Genomic DNA, 24511 nt, shown 5'->3' on the forward strand with positions numbered 1-24511 from the left:
TACAGTTTGTCCAACAGTGCGTGGTTGTCTTTTATCTGATTACTTGACATTCTGGTCATTGACTGGCTGAGCTTCATCACAAAATGTTTCATAGTGAAAATAGAGAATTTCTATCCAACTTCCTAGATCATTTTTTCGCTCTCTGACTTGGGATATGATACTCTTGAGGAAAAAGTCATTATCTCTCTGGTGCTGGAAAAGCATTTTCATGGTGCTTTTGGGTGACTTTTTGTTTTCTGGAGGAATGGAGATCTTGCAGCATATTTCAGCTTTTGCCTTTGGGAGAATCAAAGGTAAGAACACAAATTGCTGCACACAGCTGTGGCTGGAGCAGTGCCTGTACAGTGTGAGCAGAAGGGGGTAGGTTCCCCGCGCTGGTGCTTTGGCAGTTGTGCTACATGGATTTTGGGAGTGCCTAAATGGACAGGAAAAAAAGCCCACGGGTTTCTGGTTAGGCAGCATCGTTGGCATCCTTGCATCATGATATTATCCTGAAGCTGTGTTTGCTTTAGAAATGTGCCTCTGGCGCAGGCTGGCTGGCTGCAGCTCTCCCAGTCATGCCAGCAGCTGATGCCCAGTCTGGAAGAGGATTCCTGCAGCAGGGCAGACACCTGTACTTCCAGGCTCTGTTTCACTAAGCTCGGCAGCCTCACTGCAGCCCTTCCACAAGGCCGTGGGGCTGTGAGGTCGGTGCCTGAGTTGCCCTGGGATGCACTCATCCACTCCCTGCTCACCCCTCTCTCGGGGCCAACAGACTGGAGCTCAGCTTGCTGGGCCTGCTGCAAATCAGAACTAGAATCATAGAATGGCCTGGGTTGAAAAGGACCACAATGATCATCTACTTTCAACCCCCCTGCTATATGCTAGGTCACCAACCAGCAGACCAGGCTGCCCAGAGCCACATCCAGCCTGGGAAGCAGAAGAACAAGTTACGAATGGAATTTGAGTTTCTCATTTTATTTTAACTCTAGAAAGAGATTGGTTGCTACTGGGGCACACGGACTTGCATGTTTTTGTCACTGCATGCAAGCTAAAATAGCACAGCACTTTCTCCTCTGATGCCATTAATACTTAAAACATGTATGGTTTTGCTAGGAGTGAATCGCACACCATTCATTGAATCACAGAATGGTTGGGTTGAAAAGTTTGCTCCAAAAGTGCCCCAGTTCCAACCTGTGGGTAAGGACACCCCCAGCTCATGGTGCCCAGGGCCCACTGGACACCTCCAGCGATGGGCCTGTTGCAGTTCATTAAAGGTTCAGTGATGCCACAGATAGCAATCTCTGCACAGGCCTCATGGCAGCCAAGCTACAAACTTACAGGTCTCTCAGATCAGTGCTGCATTCTCAGACTCCCAATGATTTTGTGATGCGCGCAGATTTACACATATATACGCTGGCAATAAGAATCAGTGTTAGGAATGGAAGATTCAATTATATTTTACTGTTATATTTAACAAGAAAGACATAACATAAATTAGTGAAAATGCATATAAACACCATTTAATAAATACAAGAAGAAAGATACTTACATCCTCCGGCGTGTGGAGTTTATTGCCTTGTGCAATGTAATTAAGTTTATGTGAATATGAGCATAATAAGCTGTAGAAAGTCACAGAGCAGTGAACGATAACAGTGCATGTAGCTCTGATGATATACAGTGCCACAGCTGAAATGCTGAACATAACATAACCTTGCAGTTTGTGTAACAGAGTTGCTTTGCTGTGTATTTGCTGTTTATTTTAAGTGAAGGATTGGAATGCTTGCCAGAGACTTAGGAAAAAAAACAATAAAAAAACAACACCAGGATGCACCCAGTGTAACGATGCTGCAATCTGCTGCTTAAACACCTCCTCTTCTATTTTCTATGTGCGTTAACTGCGAGATCCCAGTCATTCCTTTAATGTCTCTATTTGCAGCCGTTTGACCCTTGTGCAACAGCAAAAGTGTGTGAGAGCAACGTTGAAAGCTGCTGTGCAGCTCCAGGCTGTGCTCCTCTCCTTTTCTGCAGCTTTTTAAGCTGCCTACAGGGTACAGAGCGTTCCAAGGTAAGAGGAGAACAGATGCTTTGCTGACCTGAGCTTGTTGAGCAGCCTTGGAGATTGAAGGTAGACCCTAGCAGGGCCTGGTAACTCGGGTTTTAAATCCTGTAGGGATTTCGGCCTCCTTCTTGGCTGCAAGAATTGGCTCTTTCAGCAAAGAGGACTGTGTGCAACTGATGCCCTGGGAGCCTCGAGCACAGAATGGAATTTTAGCATCTATTGCAGAGCTTGACATTTCTCTGTATTTCCCGTGTTGCTTCCCAGCCTGTGACCTAAATTATGAGCAGAAGATATTAAGCCTGGATTTTAACTTAAGAGCTGACTACACCCACAGGGCAAATTAAAACACAGTGTTGTTTTTCCACTGAAGGTAAGCAAGCAGTGGAATTATACTGGATTCTTTATTTAAACTGCTGCCAGAAGTATGAAGTTGTGAGCCATAGCCTTTCCTAAGTCTTTGCTCTTTCTCCTCCAGGCCCCCACAATGGTTAGACACAGCATAGTCACAGAATCATACAGGCTGGAAAAAATGACTCAGATCCCCAACCTCAGCCCACCCTCACCATGCCCACTGCCCACAGTGCCACATCTCTATGGCTCTGGAACACCTCCAGGGATGATGACTCCCCCCCACTGCCTGGGCAGCTCTGCCACTGCATCACCATAGCCCTGGTTTGGCTTGTTGGCTTGTGACGTGAGAAAATGCCATCTCACCTAAATTCCTTACTTCTCTCTGCCTGCTATCAAAACTGTTGTTCCCCAAACTAGCATTTGCCATCTCTTTTAAAAGTAGCTGGAATTCCTTCACCATAAATTCTGTTGGACTTTGTGTGTGCTGGCATGGATATTGGAGTGCCCAACCACTTATCTGTGCTGGGTTTGCAGCTGCCTGGCTGCCACCACTTCTGTAAGTATTAAATACCTTTTTTTAAAAAAAATCCTTTAAAAAAAAATCCAAATTTGCAAATGAGATTCTAAATAGATATTCTCAGTCTTTAAATAACCCCGTCTCCTTCCATTATGGGTTTCCCTGGGCCAGGTCTTTCAGCTACTCATGCTGTACTAGTGCATTTAAACCTTCTGTCCTTCGGTGGAAAGTGAGATGCTTAAACCACAATTCCCCCTTGGCTCTTTTGGGGAAGATTTGGTTCATGTTGCACAATGAGGTGCTTCATATTGGGTGCATTTGATGCTGTGAAATTTCAGCTAATACCACAAAAGAGTTAACTCATTTTTGCAGGTTCCAATCTAAGTTCATCCCATGTCAGGATTTTCTCCCCATAGACAAGGTCATAATCTCATATCTGAAGGCAAATATATAAAATGCATTTTAGTGATCCCATGGAGTCGTTTCCCAGGCAACTTACCATCTCCATCTGCAGCGGGCTGTGGGCTTTGCCCGGCCTTGTGCTGGGGAGTCTGCCACCAGCCAATGCCCCTGGCCAGGCCCTGTGCAGGGCAAAAACACAGAATGGTTTGGGTTGGTTTGGGAAGTTTCCCCTTGAAGCTAAATTTACTGTGGGCCTGATATCCTCCAGTTTGGATGCTTGGGTTGGAAAGATGCACAGTGTAGTTGCAGGGCTGTTGCATCACACCAAATGGGTGATAGCTTCTGGGAACACCATGCAATGTGCACCCCAACTCAATGAGGATGGGTGATCCAGGAGCTGCCCCTGTCCAAGGAGAAATGCTGGCAGTGCAAGAGATGAGGATTCCTCCTTTCCAAAGTCAGAAACGTGAGAATCAGAAAATCGCCTTTTATACAGGGCAATAACCATAGTAAATACATTTTCCTTTTGTGCTGCCTTCATTCTTGCAGAATGGGACTGACCTCAAAAGGATTTTGGAGAGCATGAAGCGTGCATGAACAGCGTGCGCTCTTCTTCGAAACCCATCTCAATCCCTGTCAGTGGGTCTATGGGAGAGGTTGTAGGTCAGAAAATAGCCCTGGGAAATTCAAAGCTATCAGGCTCTGTGTTTCCCATCTCTGACTTTTGGAACAGAAATAGCCAGATTGTGCCTTGTGAGATCTGCAGGGATTGTAAAGCAGTTTGGTGTGGCTTAAGATCACGGTGTGTAATTTTGTTAAAAACTCACACTTTGAGATGTGCACCAAGTAGGCACAGTTGTGCTGAACTGTGAATCATTCCAGATAAGGGAAATCTTTGGGTTGCACTCCTGGTTACGTCTTTGATGTGCAGTTATCAGTATCCAAGCTAGGCCGGTATGCCAGCAGTATAGATGTGCCCTAAGGCCAAGAGCTTCAACTTTCAAAGAACATGTGTTGAGAGCCTCTGCCCTTATATCAGAACCTTGCAAAGAGCTGAATCACGGCATTTTTAGCTCCTGTCCTGTTGGCTTAGATGATACTGATCTTACAAAATTTGGCAATGCAGAGAACTGTAGGGTTATTTGAGTTTCAAAGGATCTTTTACATGTATTGAAGTCCTGCTGTTCCGGGAGCTGTGTGAGCTTCTCTTGCTTTGTCACCTGTTTTTAATTTGTTGTACAAGTGTGGAGAACCTCAGTTCTCTTGAATTGATGGAGAAGGGCAGGTCTGGGCTGGGCTCTGTAGCCCAGTGCTGGATCCCTATGCTGATAGAAGTATCACCTCATCCCCTGACATTGCCCTTCTTCCATAAACCCTGCTGAGATGGCATCTCAGCTGTCCTGTCACATTCATGTTATTGTCCAGTGTTCAGGACCAGGTGAGTAATGCCCATGGTGCTACCATGAAGTGTTAGCTCAGCTGTGCTCCTTCCTGTCGTGTAGTTGAGTCCTTAAGCTGTCCTTTGCAGCTCTTAAAAAGCCCTCTGCTCTTAAAAAGAAGCTTTAAGCCCCTTTGAAAGTTTCACCCCACGTATCTTCACTCTTCATGGTTAGGACTCACTCAGTCTTTACTGAAAGTGCAGTATTGAAGTCTGTCAGAGAATTTTTTTCCGTGTACTTGTGTGATGGGAATTGGGCTTAAAAGCATGAACTAGAACTACACAAATGAAAGAACTGGCTGTCAGCAGGCAGACTCTTTGGAAGGAAGAAAGTCATTGGGATTTTCTGTGGACTACCTGGTTGCTTCTGAGAGTCAACCCAGCATCACGCTGCATTGACAGTCCTATTAATGCAGTGTGTCTCCCACACTTTTGCTGTAGGGAGGATCTGGAGAACATCCCATGTCTTATCCTCAGAGAGTAATCCTGATCCTCATCATTTATGGCCTTTCCTATTTTCTGGAGAGCAAGGTTGTGTCTCCTCTCCAATTACTGGATTTTGTGTTTGCTCTTGATTAACAATTAGCAGTTGATTACTTCTAAAGTTAGCAGCCCTGGTGGGAGGAACACATGCAAGACAAATTTGAAGAACCTGATGTCTTCAAATTAAAAGGAGAGGGGATTATAGGCTGAATAAAGGAGGCTGATGCAACTTTTCAGAGAGTTGTATCATGGGCTGAGACAGCCATCTGCAACAAGTTTTGATCAAGAAAACTGAAAAATCTTCTGCTTTTTGGCTTGTGATATTTTCAGATGAAGTCATTGATAAGAAGGAGAGAACTCAAGGGAAAATCGTGCTTGTTGGTGGCTTATGTCCTGACAAAAACATGTCAGCGTGGGCACCAGCTGCATGACAGCAGCACCAACTCTGTCCTACCTGAAAGCCTTTATAGGCAATGATTGTCACCAAGTATTGCTGCACAGAGCAAGCAGTGAAGCTCCATCCCTTCATCCATGGAGTCAGAGGCACTTGGCATTTGGGGAGCTTCTGTCCCAAGCTTCTGTCTCTCACTGCCCTTCCAAGGCAGCATGGTAGTTGGGTTTTATTTTCCTGCCCAGAAATCTGAAAGCACCGGTATGCTCTCAATGAAAGCTGGGCTTTGTATTCTGTTTAGTAGGTCATGATGGAGAAGACCGTGTCAAAAGGCTTTTGCAGAAAAGGACAGATCCTCAAAAGAGGCTGTAACATACGTGTTTATTTAAGTGGCACAGACAAGTAGAAGGAGAACAGTGGTGAGTTAGAGGAGCATAAGGAACAGATGGGAAACGCTCTGAATTTTGAAGAAAAGGTGTTCCTCACGTCCTGCTGCTGTTCCAGATGTTGCCACTCACTCCCTAATGGTGTTTCAGGTCTTGTGTTGCAGCTCTGCCTTGCTGCCCTTCTCACAAATGCCAAGAGCTGATCTGTGGAGTGGCTGAGATTTCCCCATCGCCAATATTGCCTGTGCAGAAGGAAAAGAGCCACTCCTGCATTTTGGTCTTGAGATTTTCTCATAATTGTGTGCCAAAATGGAGGTAAATTCCATACTTTCCCAACGAAAGGAGGACCAGGACTGTTTGTAGAGGAAATGAGAGCTGACAGATGTTTCACATCCAGCTGACCTGCTGCCATGCTGAAGGTCACTCCAGAGTAAAATCTGCCCAGGTGTGGGCCGTTCAGCCCTTCCTGTCCTGGTGAGCATTTTGGCATCCTCTGGGTCTCTCACTGGAAGACAACAAATACAGACCTGCAGCTTTGTGCTCTGCTTTTTGTTTCCTAGCCACAATTGTTTCACTGGGTTAGCTCTGACCAGCTTTTGCTGTACATCACCCATTTCCATTCCTAAGTGACATACTGCTTATTTGAAAACATCTCAAGGACTTAGAGAACAGAAAAAATGATTTTACAGAGCAATTCTTTATGGACCGAAGTATGTACATTTGCTTGAGCCAAAACACACTTTTGATGTCTTAGATTAATACAAAAATTTTTTGTATTAATTATATATTATATAATATATATATATTACATATATATTATATTTGTATTAATATAATTATATTTTATATATATATATAATATAATTTGTATTAATTATTAATATATTGTCAAGTTTTTCTTGTCTTTCTCAGCCTTACCAGCTGGAGAACTCTGGGACAGAATGCAATAAAATATATAAAAATTATGGCCCTTAAAGCTGCCTAACTATTTCTCTTTATTCAGTACTATTTATACTATTTATAGTCACTTTTCTTGTTTCCTTTAAAGTTTGATCTCTTTAAAGTTTGATCCCTTCTTCTTAAATCACATCAGAATTTCCTATGTCCTTTTCTCACTGCTGCCACAAAACATTGCGTTTTTCTGGTCTTTCTGGGCCCATTTTTCATTCTTGCTTCCACTTGAACAACTATTCATGCTTTCTTAGATCATCGAGATCTTTGTTGCATCCAAGCAGAAATGGGGCTTCAGCTTTGACAGGTGTCTTTTTAGCTCAGCACTGACATCTTTTCTTAGGCTGCAACTTCCTGCAATATCTATTTGAGAAGTTTCCCAACGCATAAATTACGTTGGCACGCACAAAGAAGAACAACAGAAATGTTAATTACTGCCACTTTCCAATTGCTGAGTCTCTCCTTCATGGGTTGAGCAAGTTTTGTCTGGTGTGCTTTTTTCTTTTCTTTTTCCCTCTTTTTTTTTTCTTTTTCTCCAGATAATTATCAAACGACTTCAACATTTGGCGATGGCGCGCTCGGAATAACGAGAGCTTGTTTTTCACGTTGTTGCTCTTCATGCAGATCCTTTTTCTGAAGGCACGCTAAGGGAGCTGACAAAAAACGCGATATGATTTATAAGCCCAAAATACTTTCTGCCATGCTTAAAGATGTTTTTGCCAAAAGCGCTGTTCTTGTCATATCCCATAAAAAGCATGAAGGTGGTGGTGTGGGGAGATGGGATGGGGACGTTTGCGGATCGCCCGCAAGGTGCCGTGTGCTGCCATCCATGGGTGGTGACGTTTGGCGCAGGTTTCGCATCGCTGCACAATTTGATGGCATCTCAGATCTGCCCTGTGCTGGGAAATGGGACCGTCAGTGCCGGGTAAGGAAACTCGTGCTGTCTCTGCCCACATCATCTCCGTGTACTTCAACCGGGAAAAGGAATATAAATATAGAGATGATGATTTAGACTTCAAAATGCTGACGATGGTGACGATGACGCAGCTGAGAGTTCCTGTCTGAGGTAGGATTGAAAATGTGACTTTAAAGCTAATTTCTACTTCTGGCACAGGAGATGAGGCAGCAGCTCCATCCCTTTAGCTGTGACAGTGACACGGCTGGCCATGATGGAACAGAAGTTCTCTGAAGTTGTGCAGCCACCTGGACCTGCGGTGCCCATCATTGCTTGCCCGTAAATCCTCCACCAGACTGAATGTGGCTCTGGGCAGCCCGGTCTGGTGGTTGGCAACCCTGCCCATGGCAGGGGGGGATTGATACTAGATGATCTTTGAGGTCCTTTTCAACCCAGGCCATTCTATGATTCTATGATCTCCTCATGTAGTTCACCACCCCATGCTCTCTGCACACCTCCTTGCTGGTGAGCATCTGGTCACACAAAGCCTGCAGATCAAAACACTTTTGAGGAGTGGGAGACTGTAAAGCCTTTTTGATTTTTCTCCTCATAGATCAAACATGCATGTCAGAAGGTGCACTGCTTACCTGCTGCTAACATGGGCTTGGTCACAGTGGAATTGCATGGACAATAACGTTTTAAAGAGGAGCCGTGAATCTTTTAAGCAGGGGTTGCAGTGCCGTGGCTCAACATGGAGCCTCTCCCTCTGCAGTTTGCTCCAGCAGAGATGGGGACTTGCCTCCCAGGCCTTACCCCACAAAGTGTCAGCATGGGACGTGCTGCTGCTGGGACACAACCAGATTTAAAGGGGTTAGAAACACAGCAGGCAGCTGCCCAGATTATCCTAGTGTGACCTGTGGCAACCTTCTATGCCTCCATAGACAAAATCTGCTCCAAGATACAGGCAATGGCTTCACTTGCATCCCCACAAGGGACACAGCACAAGGTGTGAGCCCAGCAATAACCAGTGAAGGAACAAAGCCCACTTTCTGTTTTTCCTCCATCTTTGTGCCTTGCTGAGTTTTTCTGTTATCACAGAGTCAGAAATATATTTGCAGTCTGTGAGTACCATTAATTTCCATTTTGCACTTTGCTATGATCTCAAAGCAAACCACCCTGGCTCTTGAACTTTTTGATGCTCTGGAAAGCCAGGGAAGCTTTGAGCCTGGAGCACAGTTTCCCAGCTGCATTCCTCAAACAAGACCATACCATGGTTTGTCTGTGGCCATCCTAGAGGGGAATGAGAAGCTTTGGCACCTTGCCCTGGTTCAGACTACTAACCCAATCTAGTTTTACAATGTTCAGGGTTGTATTAATGGGCCAGGTACGCTTTCACTTTTATTGTTTTGATCCCTTAGCAGAGGCGTGAAGTGCCAGCTTAAACGCTTCAGATTTATTATTGTGATGGAGGAGAGAAATATCAGCTTCTTATAGGCCTATTAATCTCATTAATTATATAAGCTCAATGGCTTTACCTGGAAGCTTTGCACTGTGTTTCATGAGTTTTTTGGAGAGAAGCAGAAGGAGAACAACTAGATGCAATACACTATCCTGTTAATAGGTCAACAGATGATTGTTGTTGGCCTTGCAGGAAGTAGAAGCTATTGCTGCTAATTTACTCTCACGAAATGCAGATTTTAAGGATGCTGAAAATGTATCATGTTTCTTAATGATTCATACGACCTATGATATATATTGGTGAACCTTACCTGGGGACAAGGCTTCAGGCTGGGTGCTTTGCAGACGAAGTGGGAGATGGAAATGTCAATTGCCACTTGTTCTGTTAAACCTGATTCATCGAAACCTGAAGTGGGACTATCTTGAATGTTTCTAAATTTCCACATATGCTTTATGCATGCAAATCACAGCTGTGGTGCATTACGCTGCACCCAGAATACCTGGAAAAAAAATAAACTCAAAGTTAGGTGTAAGCGTGAGATGTTTTTAGTGGAAATCCCAAACTTTACTTCCCTTTTCCCTATGAGAGAGTCAGATCCTAAGGGCAGGAGTCGGTGTCTGGTGAACTTCCCTGGCTTTTAGGTAGAACTGGAAGCAGAAAACAGCGTAAGGAATTTTGCTAAAAGAGTTTCTTCTTGTGAGCATTTATCATATGGGCACAAATAAATAAATACATGCTTACAGATCCTCAGGTTAACCATAGATTTCTTCCTCCTTCTCAGCTCAGATGTGATTGATTTGTTTTGCGAAGGAGATTTGCTGCCCTGTGAGCATCTTTCCCACCCTGCATGTGGAACACCCTTAATGAGCATATTTGATTGCTGTTTGTTTTGTTTTTTTTTTCTCCTTCCTTCAGCAGCTCACACAAGAACAGTCTTCCTCCACTGTCTGAAATCTCAGTAACCTGTAGCTGTGCCCCAGGAACCTCAACGCAGCCTCCTTGGGAGCCCCTGGGAGCTGCTGGATTGCCCCACTTGGTTGTCCTTTTGTTACCTCCTCCTGCTGAAGGAGCCTACGGACCTCATGTCCCAAGGTTGTCAGGTAGAAATGTGACCAAACCCACTGTTTTATAGATATGTGATAAGGGTGGGCATACAGTGTACAAACTCAATAATGCACCAAAGGTTACCCGGCGATACCTGAGGTACAGCTCCACACCGAACCTAGAAGTCCTAAACTTTAATCACAAGCTATTCTTGTTCCTCCTTTTCATGACAGTGTTGTGAGAAGGCTAATTTTGTATTAAAATTGAGTTAGATCGATGCAGATACAATGGAAGTGGATGCTACATTTTGCTCTAACGGCATCCAACGCGGAGAGCTTTTCTTTGCAGCAGGAACGTGGGCTAATCCGCTTATCGGTTGGAGTTGGAGGTCCTGTGCGAGTTGCACTGAATGTTCAGTTCAAATGAAAGGATTTTCCTGGCGGATAAGAGAGCACATACTGAATGTGCAAATAGACAAATGTTCTCCAGATGGTTTTTACAAATGGTTTGCTTACTATGGTGTTTAAGTCAAGCTAACTTCATCTTGTGTCTCTGTAGTTCTGTTGGTTGGGAAGTGTCTTTAGGAGTACATTGAAGTACTTTTGAGCAATGGTAAACACTTTGTTAAAAAGTAAGAATTAGGGGATTATATCAAGCACTGGTATGATCAGTACTGCTACGTACAGTGATCATGAAAATAAAGTGCAACACAACCTTCGATCCAATTATGATTTTTCCTACAAGAAGTGTCAGAGGCTCTTAAATGTTTCTTCCAGCTTTATCTGTAGCCTTTATTACTTTGTACTTCCTAGAATTAAATGCAACTACATCAGGAAACTGAATGTTCGAGGTAAAGTTGCCTTAAGTTACATAAGCTTCAGCCTCCCCAGAGGCTCTTGCAGAGTTCCCATCTGGAGCCCTTGTACATTGCTTTTTCAGTGTGTACACCAAAAGGAATGCAGCACTGGAGGCCGCTGAGTCACTGGCTTGTACCTCTCTACCACTGCATGAATGTCAAAAAAAGATTTCTGGTGTTTTCATTCGAAGGGAAAAGAAAATAATTTCATTTTTTTCAGCGTTGCCTCAGTGGCGTGGTTTAACATTCAGGGAACTTGCAGAGCCCATACTGCTTTAACAGCACTCTGTAGAGCTGAACCAACAAATGCTGCACTACTCTTAATTTTGTAGCAGTAAAAAACAATGCTGTTACACAATAAATAATGTTTTAATGTAAATCAGTGGAATTATTAGTCCTACAGAAGACTTTATTGGATAAACTTGACATAAACTTGACATCTGTCTGAATACAAGAGAAGAAAATAGTGTCCTAAGAACTTCAGTAGTAAGAAGAACATTTAAGATCTGCTAAAATGAAAAATTAAAAGCTAAGCATGTAGAAAAAGGAAAAGAGAGCTACGTATTTTGTAATGCACTGTGCTAGGCATTGTATCTTCTTTGATTGTAACAAGTTTCTTTGAAGAATATTTCTACTTAAAATACACTTCTACTTATTTTCCCTGGCAGACAGGCTTTAAAGATCTAAATACGATGTACTGGAGGAGGTAAAAATTCTTGAAGTGTATTTTTGAAATCTTTAGACCTTTGACCACATTTGCTATGATGATACAGACTTAACAGTAAACCCACCTGAAAGACATTTCCATGGAACACTTTAAACGGAATCAGTTGGTACTTTCATAATGGCAGCTGAATGTGCGTTCTTGCCATTTTCCCATTTAACAAGAAGAAAAGGCCAAACAAGAACCAATTAGTCACAATAAAATCAGCTTTGATGACATTTTCACTCCTGAACTCTGGTATAAAATGGTCATCTAAGAAAGATCTGAAAGGATATGTGAGGAACTTGGTGGTATAACTGCATGTACATACATACACACTCCTGAGCAAAAAATGATCAGGTAACGATGCAGCAATTTAATTGCTATTTGGAGAAGATATACTGTTTTTGTGTTTAAACAGATGCGTAGAGCCTTGCTGGATTTTTGTTCCACGTTTTAACTGGTTGTAATTTGTCTTTGAAGTCTATGCAGGTTAAACCTTCTTTACATCCTTTGGATCTCAGCGATGTTTGTGTGCTCAGCTTACCCAGTTGGCCCTTCCATGGTAAGTCATGCTCCCTGGTTACTGGAAGATCAGATGTTCCATTTATTTTATGTATCTGGTGGTGGTGGTGGTTGGTTTGATTTTTTAATTAAATGAAAGGAACTTCTATTGAGGCTACTGAGTAAACATTATCTAATAATATCTGGATAATATTGTCTGGAATGGAGCTTGTTTTTGCTTTAGCTACACATAAAATCTGCAATCCTGTAAGATTGCCATGTAAGAAATCTGCTGCATGTTGGATGTTGAGTGTGAAGAACTTTTGCCAGTGTTGAACTATCATACGGATAAGAGGGAATCATCAGTCTCCCCCCATTTCATTTCAGTGCCTCGTTGACGTCCAGTAGGTAGAATAACAGATGTGTGTTTATTTCATTTGTTGAAATTATAAATTATAAATCAGTAAGTTTGTTAGTCACTGCTATTAATATGTGCAGGTAAAGGAGAAATACCAAGTTGGGAAGGTTATTCTGTAGAATCGGTGACACCCCCTTGGTATCATGGACTGTTTAACTTTCTTAAACAGTGAAATCAAAGTGAGTTTGCTATTTAAAGAACACTGCTAATAATCCTGCTGTTCTCAACCAAGGCAGTATGAGAGGTTGTTGGTCAAACAGGATATACACCATTTCAGTCAGGTTTTCCAATATGGAATGAGTAGTTTTATTTCAAGTGACATCCAGTATTCCTGCCTTGGACAAAGACTTGTTTTTCCAGTGCTGTGAAATAGCTTTTGAAGTCACAGCCCCGATTTCTGGGTTCCCTGCACCGTGCTGTGCATCACTGCCTTTTCATTAAGGAGATCTGTCTCTGGTAGAACACTGGCTACTCTTACAGTGGATTATTTTATTGTTAGACTTTATCTATCTCCTGCTTCCTCTGTATGTTTTACTTGTGTAAATGCTGCATCACCTCTCATTTCTGATCATGCAACCATCTCCCAAACAAGAACGCAGCACTGAGAGGCTTAAAGGGATGGCACAGAGAACACAGATTTTTGGCAGCTCAACAACGAGTGTGTAAATCATGGCATAATGAAAGATGCTCACAGCCTCTAGAGACATGCCAAGAAATATTTCCGTTTAATTTCAATGTTAATTTAAATCTGGTTTGAGTTTGTTTAAGTTCTTGTGCTGTTTGCATTTTATGATGTGAAGTGCAGTAAAAGGAACTTGTACTTAAACCTATGTGGATCTTAATCCAGGCTTTTTACACTTCCTATTACCACGTTGTCATTATTAAATGTAACTACCACCATAACTGGTCGTAACTGCTAGAAAGCTTCCTCTCTCAGACTTCTGCTTTACAGCTATTTTCATTTTCCCTTCTCTGTCGTTGAAGCTGAGTGACTTCACACGAGAGGTAACAAGATGCTGTTACGTTGCTAACTGAAAAAAAATCTCATTTTAGGCCAAAAAGTATGCATGATACTCTAGGGAAACCACGCTGCATGTCACAACAGGTCAGCATCACAGCAAACAATTCATTTCGTAAGCATCATTTGAGCAGTATCAGTATTTTAAACCTGAGATGCATCAGTTACGTGCTCTGTAAAGCTATGAAAAAAAAATCTGATTTTGAGTACAACAAATCCTTAGCAAATAGCAGTTCATACTTGTCATTCTAAGCATAAATTGTTTTTGTGTTTCTGCTTTGCTTTTCATACCGAACAAACCCTGTCAACCGCACAAATCCATAATTTTACCTTCCCTTATCTCTCTCTTTTTTTCTCTCTTCAGAGCAGCAATCCTTTTTATTTGAATTGCCAGCTGTATGGAAAATCTGATTACTGCCTGGTGCTGCTGAATAGCTGCTTAGCCAAGGTGGGCAGGAGCGAAGAGCTGGCTCTCCTACAGCCTCCCTTCCTGGAGATGCCTTTCAACAAACGGTCCTTCCGCAATGGTGTGGGATCAGGAATTAAAAAAACTTCCTTTCGAAGAGCAAAGTCCTAAACAAATGTTCCAAACCGTACCCTCGGTTTTAGCATCCCATGCCCAACTTTGTGCTTAAAATCACCTTAATGCTTTTTTCTGCTAAAACCGTCAGACACAAATGTACCCGTGTCTTCATCTTGTAAGCAGATGTTTATTTCAAAGAGCACAAGCCAAGTGGAGCAGATGGAAGCGCTCAGAACGGGCTTTGTTTTTGGAGTTACAGTATCATAAAGTTTTGTATGGAAATGAATGTTTTCATTTGGTTAATTCCCCTTCTTTGTAAAGCTACAGACTCAATCAGCTGGCTCCTGATTAGCACAAAGGCAGCCGTCCTGTCCCAACCCCTCTCATTGCTGCCAGCTGCTGTGGCAGCGTTCGCACAGATCCCCAGGGTGTTTAATTTCTCATTTCTGAAAGGTGTGAAGGGCCACGGATGAAACAGAGCCTGGTCCTGCTTGCAGCTTCTGCTTTCTTCGTAATGTTGTTATTTAACATAACTTTTCTGGGAAATAATGTCTTTGGGTGTGTGATCTCATTTCCAGAGGAGTCCTTGGAAGTCATGCTGAGGCAGGGTACCAGCAGCTCCCATTGCCTCAACCAATTGACTTGCGTAGGGAACACACGCCTGATGAATTGTGTTTCTGCTAATGGCTGCAGGTGTGGCACAGTAACTAGCAATGCTCTTAATTCTCTCTAAAGAATTTCATAAAAGATTTGTTTGGTCTGAAAACATGTAAGCATTTTGTGTAGGAATGGTCATCTGCTGTGTGAGGTTTCCCTCGTGGCTGTCTCCTCCAAATGCAATGTTCCAGCCTGTAACTTTGCTTTGAAAACATTGAAAGTTATCTGTGCAGTGCATTTTGAACTGAAATTTAAAATAATAATAAATAAGTACGTGGACCCTTTCTAGTATTTCCTTATTAAATATCAGGTTGCTGTTCCATCAGAATAAGGCTGGGTGGCACATCAGCCACTGCCAGCAGCTCCACTCCTCCATTTTGCACCACGAGCCTGTGGAGCAAAGAGACCTGAGCATGGAGCAGTGCAAGTGTTGCTTAAGTGTATCAACAGAGAATCACAGAATGCCTGGGTTGGAAGGGACCTTTGAGTTCACTGAGCCCCACACCCTGCTGTGTTCTGGGTGCCCCCCCAGCTCAGGCTGCCCAGGGCCCATCCACCCATGGCCACGGACACATCCAGGGATGGGCACCCACAGCTCTGGGCAGCAGTGCCAGGGCCTCGTTGCCCTTTGAGTAAAGGAATTCTTCCTCACATCTGACCTACATTTCCCCTCTTCTAATTTGAAACTGCTCCTCTCTGCCCATATCTGTACTGAAGTAGTGAAGCATCACACATTTACAACCTGCTTAAGCACTTTGACACCTTTTGCCCTTTCCCATGCTGGCTGCTGTGATTTCAGAGGCTGCAAATGCCCTGCTGGTGTGAACTCCTGACTCCAAGCTCTCACAAGTTCTCCTGGGAAGCAGTATGGCAATGCCTTTGGCAGCGTGAACATGAAAGCAAGGTGGGTATCCAGTCTATGACAAGTAGGTGCCAAGAGGAGAGGTGCTTCCCTGCCCAGCACTACTTCAGGGCCTTTTAATTAAGGAAAAGAAGTTACTGGAGTGGAATTATTCCCTTGTGCAGATGTTAGGAGTGTGCTCCACATCTGTGCGTGCCTGCATTCAGCAGCTCGGTCCTGCTGCAGTGCAGACACCAGGGGCTCTGGCCCTGCAGCTCCCAACACCACCTGCCTTCTATTTCTAGGGGAAAGAAAATAATAATAAAAAATCCCAGATTTAGCTTTCTGTTGGGCTTTCACATCCGTTATAATAAACTTTGTTTCTACATAACGAAGTATGTTCCTGCCTTGGTAATGTGTGATAAACTTGGTTGTCTGTGATCCTCCACAGCCACACATGCAGCTCTGAAAACCAACTTACTTTTCATTGTTTGTGCAGGTCTGCAACCAACCTCTGTTGCGTTTGGTGGTTGCCTTTGAGCAGAGGGTGCTCAAAAACGTGGATTCTCCTGCTGCCCTGTAGCAGCAGTTCTGCTCTCAGTGGTCTACTCTCACCTCACCCAGCACTGGTGCTGCCTTCAGCACGAAGTGCTAAACTCCCATCTGAACTTTAAAGGTGGTTTGATGTGGCAAGAAACAAGAGAGACCTCAGTGATCTCTGTCATTACTCTGAAAAGGCATTTTGCTGGCATTTTTTTTACTTTTTTCTTTGCTAAACTAAGAGAAAGCACAGAGCAGACCAGAGGGCAGGCAGAATGATGCTATGTTTAGGACTGAGTACCAGGCTGAGGAGCTGGAATGCTTCATTCCATCACAGGCATTGATAGCTGGGACCTCAGGTGAGCCTCTTCATTTCTCTTCCAGTTCTCCAGCTGAAACATAGCATTGCTAACTAGTCAGAGGGAGTTTTACCCTGCTTTGTTCTAATATTTGGAGGCTTGGGCTTAAGTGTCCACCAATGGGAGACTTGAACAATTAGTTCACCTGGTGTAATAACATCTAAATGCCTTGCAGTCCTAGTCCTAGTTGTGCCCACTGTGCTCTAATTGCAAAGCTACTATGCACAATGTTCATATTTTCAGTGTGCATCCTGGAAGTGGGGAGAAGAGGGGCATGGGCACCTCGAGGGCTGGCACAGGGCTGCTCTGTACCCAGCCTGGGTCTTGCTAATGAACTAAGCTGGTGTTTGGAGCAGCAGGGATGGCCATGGGTCAGACAGGCAGCCGTGCACATTGGCCACTGCTCCTCTGCCTCCTACAAGTGGTCCGTGCCTTTGAACAAGGTGGCCAATGTTCTCCACTGGGTGAAAATGAAAGGAGTTAGATCCAATAAAATCTGAAGGTGTAAAATCTGTCTGAAGACCGAAGGAGGAATTAACATTTATTCTTCTTCACAGATTATTGGCAAGAAAGGCATTTAGATTAACTGATGTAATAGCATCTAATTTCCTTGCGAGATTGAAAATTAGATGTTGTAATGACATACCAATACTTGGCTTTCTAATTACCAAGCGTATATTAAAGTACATATATCCCATTTAGATTTCCTAATTTGCTATTATTTGCCTGTAGATGATAACTTATTGCCTTAAAATACTGGAAAGAAGAACTGTCTTGATACTTTAGGCCTGGATATAGTTTTGACCTTAACAAAGAACGAGACGGATATGAGAGAGTATATTAGATGTTGTTATTACTGTAATAAAATGCAGATAAAAATCATAGTGCAGAAAGACTGTAAGACAACTATTAAGCATTTGTCATATAAAGAAAATAAAAACTTAACTTATCAGATATTCTGACACTTTAAAGATTTGTCATGAAAAAATACTTCCAACAGCAGAGCGTTTATGCGATATGTCATTGATGAGCTGTCTGCTTAAGTGTTTAAAGAGTTTGGAGAAAGATGAGAAAAACGTCAAAGATGGGCTTTTCATTAGTTTGACAGATGATCTCACTGTATTTAAATTTATATTTAGGAGTAAAACAGTACATTTTTAACAGGACGAGGTGGGCTCTTTGTCCTGACCTGGTGGTTGGTGATCCCAGTCAAACCAAAGCTTGTTGACTGACGAAATGGCAGAGCTATACATCAGGCTATTCACTTTGCTGTTTGGCTTCATAAGATGCTTAGAGTCAGGGGGAATTTTTCTGCCGTGTGGTGATTGAAAGACTTTTTTTTTTTTCTAATACCCTACTGGATTTGAAGTCATTGAGTTGATTAAGCTTCAAATTAAACATATCTTAAAAGCCTGATCGACTGAGACCCAGCTTCTGAACGTCTTCAGCATGAACCTTCCAGAGGACATAAAAGGGCTCGATGAGATAAGAAATGAGCTATCGAGTGCTGCTCTTGAGACATCATCCTCAACTCCTTGAAGTCAACAGAAAGCTACTGAGAGTCTTCAGTGGGCTTTGGATCAGACGTTCGGCGTGTTAACGGTAAGAGTATTTGCGTTCACCCGGTGAGTCTCTATGGCAACACCTCACAGGAGCTGCATGCTCTAATAGAGTTTTCTTCTCATTGATTTTGGTGGCTTGTGCTTCCTGTCTGCCTTTTAGCCCACCATATCTCAATCTGGGGACCACGGCATGGCCAGCATTTCAAAACCGCGGCCGAACGCTGGGCGCTGTGCCTGGCTCCTTGTCTTCATTAGCACCCAGCACACCTTCATTAGCAGCGTGGCACTCGTGTGGAGCCAAGGTATAGAAGAATTTGTGTGTGCAAATTTATTTATAAAGACAGAGATGTAAATATAAGAGTAAACGCTACTGCAGTGATTTCCATCCTCTCCTTTTCCTTTTGGCGAGTGGGTGCTGGTTGTGTGCGTGTGTTTTGGAGTTTCATTTGTTTTCAAGTAATATCACAAAGTAAATGAAAGGGAAAATGGAACTCAAATATGTTTATTTTGTAATTATGCAGACTAAAAATGAGGATTTCGGAGAAAAACGCCCCATGTTAGTAGTATTTATTCCCCCTTGATGATGACTTCATTGATAATCCTCTGCAGTGCCATTTCAGAAGATGTTTGCAGCGAATAAAAGCCTGGAGCAGTGAACCTTTCAGTGTGAACCTGCTGTGATGGGGCTCTTTGCCTGCAGCAGGGCTTCACGCTCGCCACAACAGCAGTGTTTGAGGCCTTTCCCAGCACTGTGTGCTTCTTTGTGAGCATCCATCAGTGCACTGGGCATTCCAAGCAGAGCCCAGCTGGCTGCGGTGGGAGAAACACTCAATTCACATTTAGACATTTACTCTCTGGCCATAAATTTAGCTGTCTTAATTTTGAATTGGGTCCCAGTGTTTCTGCTAATGATTTTCTTGAAGCCCTTCTTAAATGACTTCAAGAAAACAATAATGGTATTTATGGTAAGAGTCCCCAGTTTGCAGAAATGTGTTAAAGATATCAGATGCTCTCAGTTTGAAGTCACAAAGGCTTTTGCTACACTTCTGCATGTTTTGGATAAGAGAATCTGCTCTGTAAAAGGCTTCTCAGCCAGACGTGCCTCTTGGTTTCCCTGTGCTATGACAAGGGACGTATTTGACTCTGCTGGTCTTTTTGCTTTTTAGTTTTAGCCAGCTCTGCAAATTATGCCTTCCTGCTGGCAGTGTGTGTCTTGTTAGCTTCCTGTGTGATGGGAGCAGCACAGTCACAAGTGCATTTTTTTGCTCTTCAGTGACGCCTAGCAAAGTGCATCCCGTGAAATGCCACTTCATTTCACGTTTCTCAGTTCCGAATTCATTTTCACATACAAAATATGGCAAAATTCTTGTTGCACCAGACACCGGGGCACACTGGGAAGGATGCTAAGTCATTCACTTAATTAGGCAGCAATTGGTGCTGGCTGGAGTGCTCCGCAGTGCAAAGCAGCAGTGTGGAAGTCAAGGGGATGAGCTGCTCGGGTGCTCTGTGTTGGCTCAATCTCAAATGTAGGTATCCAAGCTAGGCCCCACTGCCCTGCTCTGCCCTCCAGATGAGCAGCAGAATGACAAGTGCTGTATTTCTATACCTTTAAATGAAATAGCACAGTTTGGAGAGCACAAACTTTCCCTGATTCGCTATTTGTATTCTCTCTTATCTTTGATTACCTTTGGCTATGTGATCTAACCGTGTCCATTTATTAATGAGGTTCCTTATGGCTACTTCAGGCAACGCAGGAAAATTGACTGGAGGAGCTCATGGAGCAATTTAAGGCCAAATCCTGATCGCAGAACATAATGAAGTATGCTAACTGAGGCATGGAGATCCTGTTGATTACTTTAAACAACCTTAAATGAAAGAAGACAAATGACCTGTGTGGGTGGAATTGATGCAATTGGCATACGAAAAGATACTTAGAAACCAAAAAAAACCCAATTCTTTTCCTTTTTGGGAAGGTGGGATGATGATAATATTTTCCTTTCCCGTGTACAAATAGCATGTGATCACACAGCTGGGCTCTTCCGTCAGTGGGCACATCGCCGCCAGGGCACAGTCCCCATCTCAAGGAGACGTACCGAGCAAAAAACCCTACCAGCTTCTCTATTTCTGTATCAAGTAGCAATTCATAGCACCATAGAGCTGTTCAGGCTGGAAATGACCTCTCACATCCTCAAGCCCAGCCCCACCATTCCCACTGCCCACATTCCTCAGTGCCACATCCCCACAGCTCTGAACAGATCCAGGGATGCTGACCCCACCACCTCCCTGGGCAGCCTGTGCCAGTGCATCACTGCTCCTTCTGAGGAGAAATTGTTCCTAATGTCCAACCTGAATCCCCTCTGGTGCAACTTGAGGCCATTCCCTCTTGTCCTAATCCTTCTCCAAACTTCTGCCACTGTCCCACTGCCTTTGGCACACCGTGCTGCCTTCACACAGCACGTTCTTCCCAGCGCATGGCAGCAGTGCAGCAAGGCCAGGTTTGCTCAGTGACAGCCAGGTAAGACAGTTGCTCTTTTGCATGTGAAGCGCTGTGTCAACGGGCATATTCAGGCATATGAACTTTACAAATCGTTCCTTAGGAACAACAGTTAAGGTGCCATTTGCATACTTGTGTTAAGGAAATGAGTAACATTTATCATCAGCATGTTCTGAAGATGAAGTCAGGTGTTTTGGCACACCCTGCATCTTTGGCATTCACACTCTGCATCTCTCAGCCTGCAGCACGGCTTCGTCAATAGCTTTCATGGGCACAAAGTCCTTAAAATGAAAAACAGAGTTTTATATACAGATGTAGATATTTTGGGAAGGCACATTCACTTATTTCCTTTTTTAATTACATAAAATATTTCGTATTAGAGGTGAGCGTGCTGAATCTTCTTTAAAGAATGCTGCTTGAAGGGTCTCATGGCTGAAGATGGTTATATTTGCCGTAAGGAAGCACAGAGGGCTTTTACCAGCGGTCGTAGCAAGTGATATTTCAGAACCTTTGTGTCACTCCTTTGGGTTTATTTGGAATGACCCCAGTACAGTTTTATACTTCTCGCAGTGCCTTGTTAAATACTGCAGTGGTCAGAAACAACAGCAAGGTAAGCACTTGTTCATGACTAACAAAACATCACTGGCAAAAAACAGCAAACACTGCCGCTCTCCAGGGATCTGGCTTGGAGTGCCTGAAAAACTCTTTATTTCTGAGAGTTACTTCTAAAATTCTTGACCTTCAGGAAATGGTTCAATTTTCCCATAAATAAGCAATGACTTTCACATGTCAGTGGGGGAGAGTGAAGAGATTGTTCTCTTTCTGTGAATATTTCTCAGCTGCAGAGCGGCGGAGGCAGAAGCCCGGCGTGGGGTCCTGCAGCAATAAATGGGGCCAGCCCTCCTCCTCCTACAGCCAGCTCCCATCACCCCCTATATCCCCGTGGGCAGGCACATGCGTTGTACATCCAGAAGACACAAACTTGTCCTTGAGGCCAGGCTCCACTTGGATCCATGAGCAATTTCAGATTTCCTTTCGTTTCAATCGCACTCGCTCAAGCCAAAATTTAAGAAAGAAAAAAAAAGTTATCAAAGAGATAAAAGCCTGTGATGTACGGATATTCTGCCCTTTCTTCATTTTCGTGTTCACGGGGTTCACTTTTGTAATTGGGTGGGGCTGGAGAGGGAAGATGTGGCATTGATTTCTTGCGAAAGCCTGAAGTCGCTGCAGGTTAGCATTCCGTAATTATTTTTGTCATGAAGATGAATGCCATCCTAAAAGAGTTGGAAGCTAACGGCACCGCGGCTTTGATATATGAATATTACAGCTTTGAATGTTGGAATGGCATTATCGATGCTTTATGGCTTTATGACTCTGAGACATTTCTTAGTCTCTGATTCAGAAATACATTTCCTATGAATTTTATAGCGACTTTTGGTCTTTGCCTTTTTTTTTTTTTTTTTTTTTTTTTTTTTGGCTTGCCTTTGATTTCAAACTGCTCCTTGAAGTGAATTTAAAAGAGCATAGGATTTTAGAGCTATGAATTCCCAAACTTATGCACTGAGGAGACCCTTCACCCCCTCCCAGGCTCGTGCCCTGTGATGCCATGGAGCGTATTCCTGCACTCCAGCTCCTGCTGGGAAATCGCTGCCCTCGGAGATAGCTGCTGCAATGGGAAGCAGCTCATGTGCATTATATTTTCTGAAGTGTGCAGCCTCCTAGCTATACAAAGATCATGCAAATGTGGTATTTAAAAGAATATACTTTCAGAATTGTAGTTTTTAAATGAAAATGGCATCGTTTTGTTTAGAACGCGTTTCTCCCCTCACCCCCAGCCTGCCAAAGTGCTTCAGCTCGGCACGTTACAATAAGCACGATTTCAAATACGTCTGAGGAAGCAGCAAAATGGAAGACTGCCCTCTAACGTCAACAGAGCCACCAGAGGGGCTGAAATGCAGCAGAGGGCTGTGGAGGAGGATTGAAATTAGGGAGAGAAGATTTAGGTTGGATGTCAGGGGGAAATTCTTTGCTATGAGAGCGGTGAGGTGCTGGAACAGCCGCCCAGAGAGGCTGTGATGCCCCGTCCATCCCTGGAGGTGTTCAAGGCCAGGTTGGATGGGGCCCTGGGCAGCCTGGGCTGGCATTAAATGTGGAGGTTGGTGGCCCTGCCTGTGATGGGGGGTTGGAGCTTCACGATCCTTGAGATCCCTTCAAACCCTGGCCATTCTGTGATTCTGTGATTCTGTGAAATGGGCCTCAACTTCTGCAGGTGGGCAGCATTTTGGGGTGGAAACCAACGTGTTGTAGCAGCAGTGTCTGCTGCACTGAAGGGCATGCAGCAAGAACTGCACTGCTCTGTGCCTGCACTGTGGTAAATACAGTTTAAAAAAAGGCCCCTGGGACTTTCTGGGGTTGAGGAAAGGTCTGTGATTATGCAAACATCTCAGCAACATTGTAGAATCACAGAATTGCACAGGTTGGAAACGATTTTAAAGATCATCCAATCCAACCACAACCTAACCATGCTACCCTAACAACCCTCCACTAAATCACGTCCCTGAGCGCCACATCCAAATGGTTTTTAAACACATTCAGGGACAGTGACTCAACCTCCCTGGGGAGCCTATTGCAGTGCAATACCCTTTCTGCAAAGAAGTTTTTCCTGATATCCAACCTAAACTTACCCTGGCACATCACCATTACCCCATCACAGTGCTGGGTTTGGGGAATGGGAACTGGCTCAGACCTGGCAGTGTCTAGCAGAGGCTTGACAGAAGGTGTCAGAAGGTATTTCAAAGAGATTTGCTAAGCTCTGCAACTATCCCGTTGCTGCAAGCTGCTGTATCTCCTTGTATTCCTACAGAAAACCCTTTAGAATGCCAAACAGAGCTCATTGTGTTACTACGTGGGTGTTTGACAAGGTGGGCTCCATGAGAAGGTAGGCTCTAAATACAAAATATTTTCTATTGTGGAGCCAGCTTTTTCAATGCACAGATCAAAGTAAGCACCAACTGGATCTGTTACAACTTCCTACTTCAAAAAGTTTACCCTAAGAACACTATTAAAAAAATAATACTGATCAGCCTTTAAATTAATACGTGCCAATGAAAGATTCCTGAATACGAGGCATGAATCACAGTTGGAACTCCAGCTCTGTTTACATCCACATCATCATTTCTGCCTTCTTGTGAACTGTCTGCTCCCGTGTTTTTGGAGTTGGTGTTGCACTGCTGGCTGATGGCAGACTGCTGGGGGTGAGGACCACTGCTGGTCCTCAGCCTGGGACTGTGGCTACCAAACCATGCAGGAGTATTTGGGGAAGTGACATAAAATGTTTCCCTCAGCACTCCCGGCTGCGGTGCTTAATTTTCTGATCATCCAGCCAGCTCATAGGAATATTCACAGGGGAAGATCACCAAGGTGGATGCAAATTCAGACATGATTGAAACATCAATCACTGGCTCACTGAAAAATATTTACAGTGTCTTCTAAGTTGAGAAAGGAATCATTTAATGAAATGTGCATGCAAGGGGGGTTTTGCGGGGAAATTTGATGCCTAACATTTGCACTCTGTGCAAAAGCTGTGCACTCATCAGGAACTGTGAAAGGCCAGGAAGGAAACAAAGGCCCAAAGGGTTTCAAAGAGGCTAGCCAGAAACCTTCCTTTTTCCATTGGAT

General features: G+C 43.6%; 1 protein-coding gene across 1 annotated transcript; it reads left to right on the forward strand.

Annotated features, from left to right (window-relative positions):
- Nucleotides 1-244: 244 nt before the first annotated feature.
- Nucleotides 245-15276, forward strand: NPS (neuropeptide S). The gene is made up of 6 exons (XM_042863568.1): nt 245-293; nt 2020-2047; nt 2832-2948; nt 10230-10406; nt 12401-12482; nt 14222-15276. Exons 1-6 carry the CDS (start codon nt 245-247, stop codon nt 14432-14434), a joined length of 666 nt encoding a protein of 221 aa, XP_042719502.1. The 3' UTR covers nt 14435-15276.
- The last annotated feature ends 9235 nt before the right edge of the window (nt 15277-24511 follow it).

Source organism: Lagopus leucura, unplaced genomic scaffold (assembly GCF_019238085.1).
Source record: "Lagopus leucura isolate 7727_CA_CO unplaced genomic scaffold, USGS_WTPT01 Super-Scaffold_741, whole genome shotgun sequence".
Taxonomy (NCBI): Eukaryota; Metazoa; Chordata; class Aves; order Galliformes; family Phasianidae; genus Lagopus; species Lagopus leucura.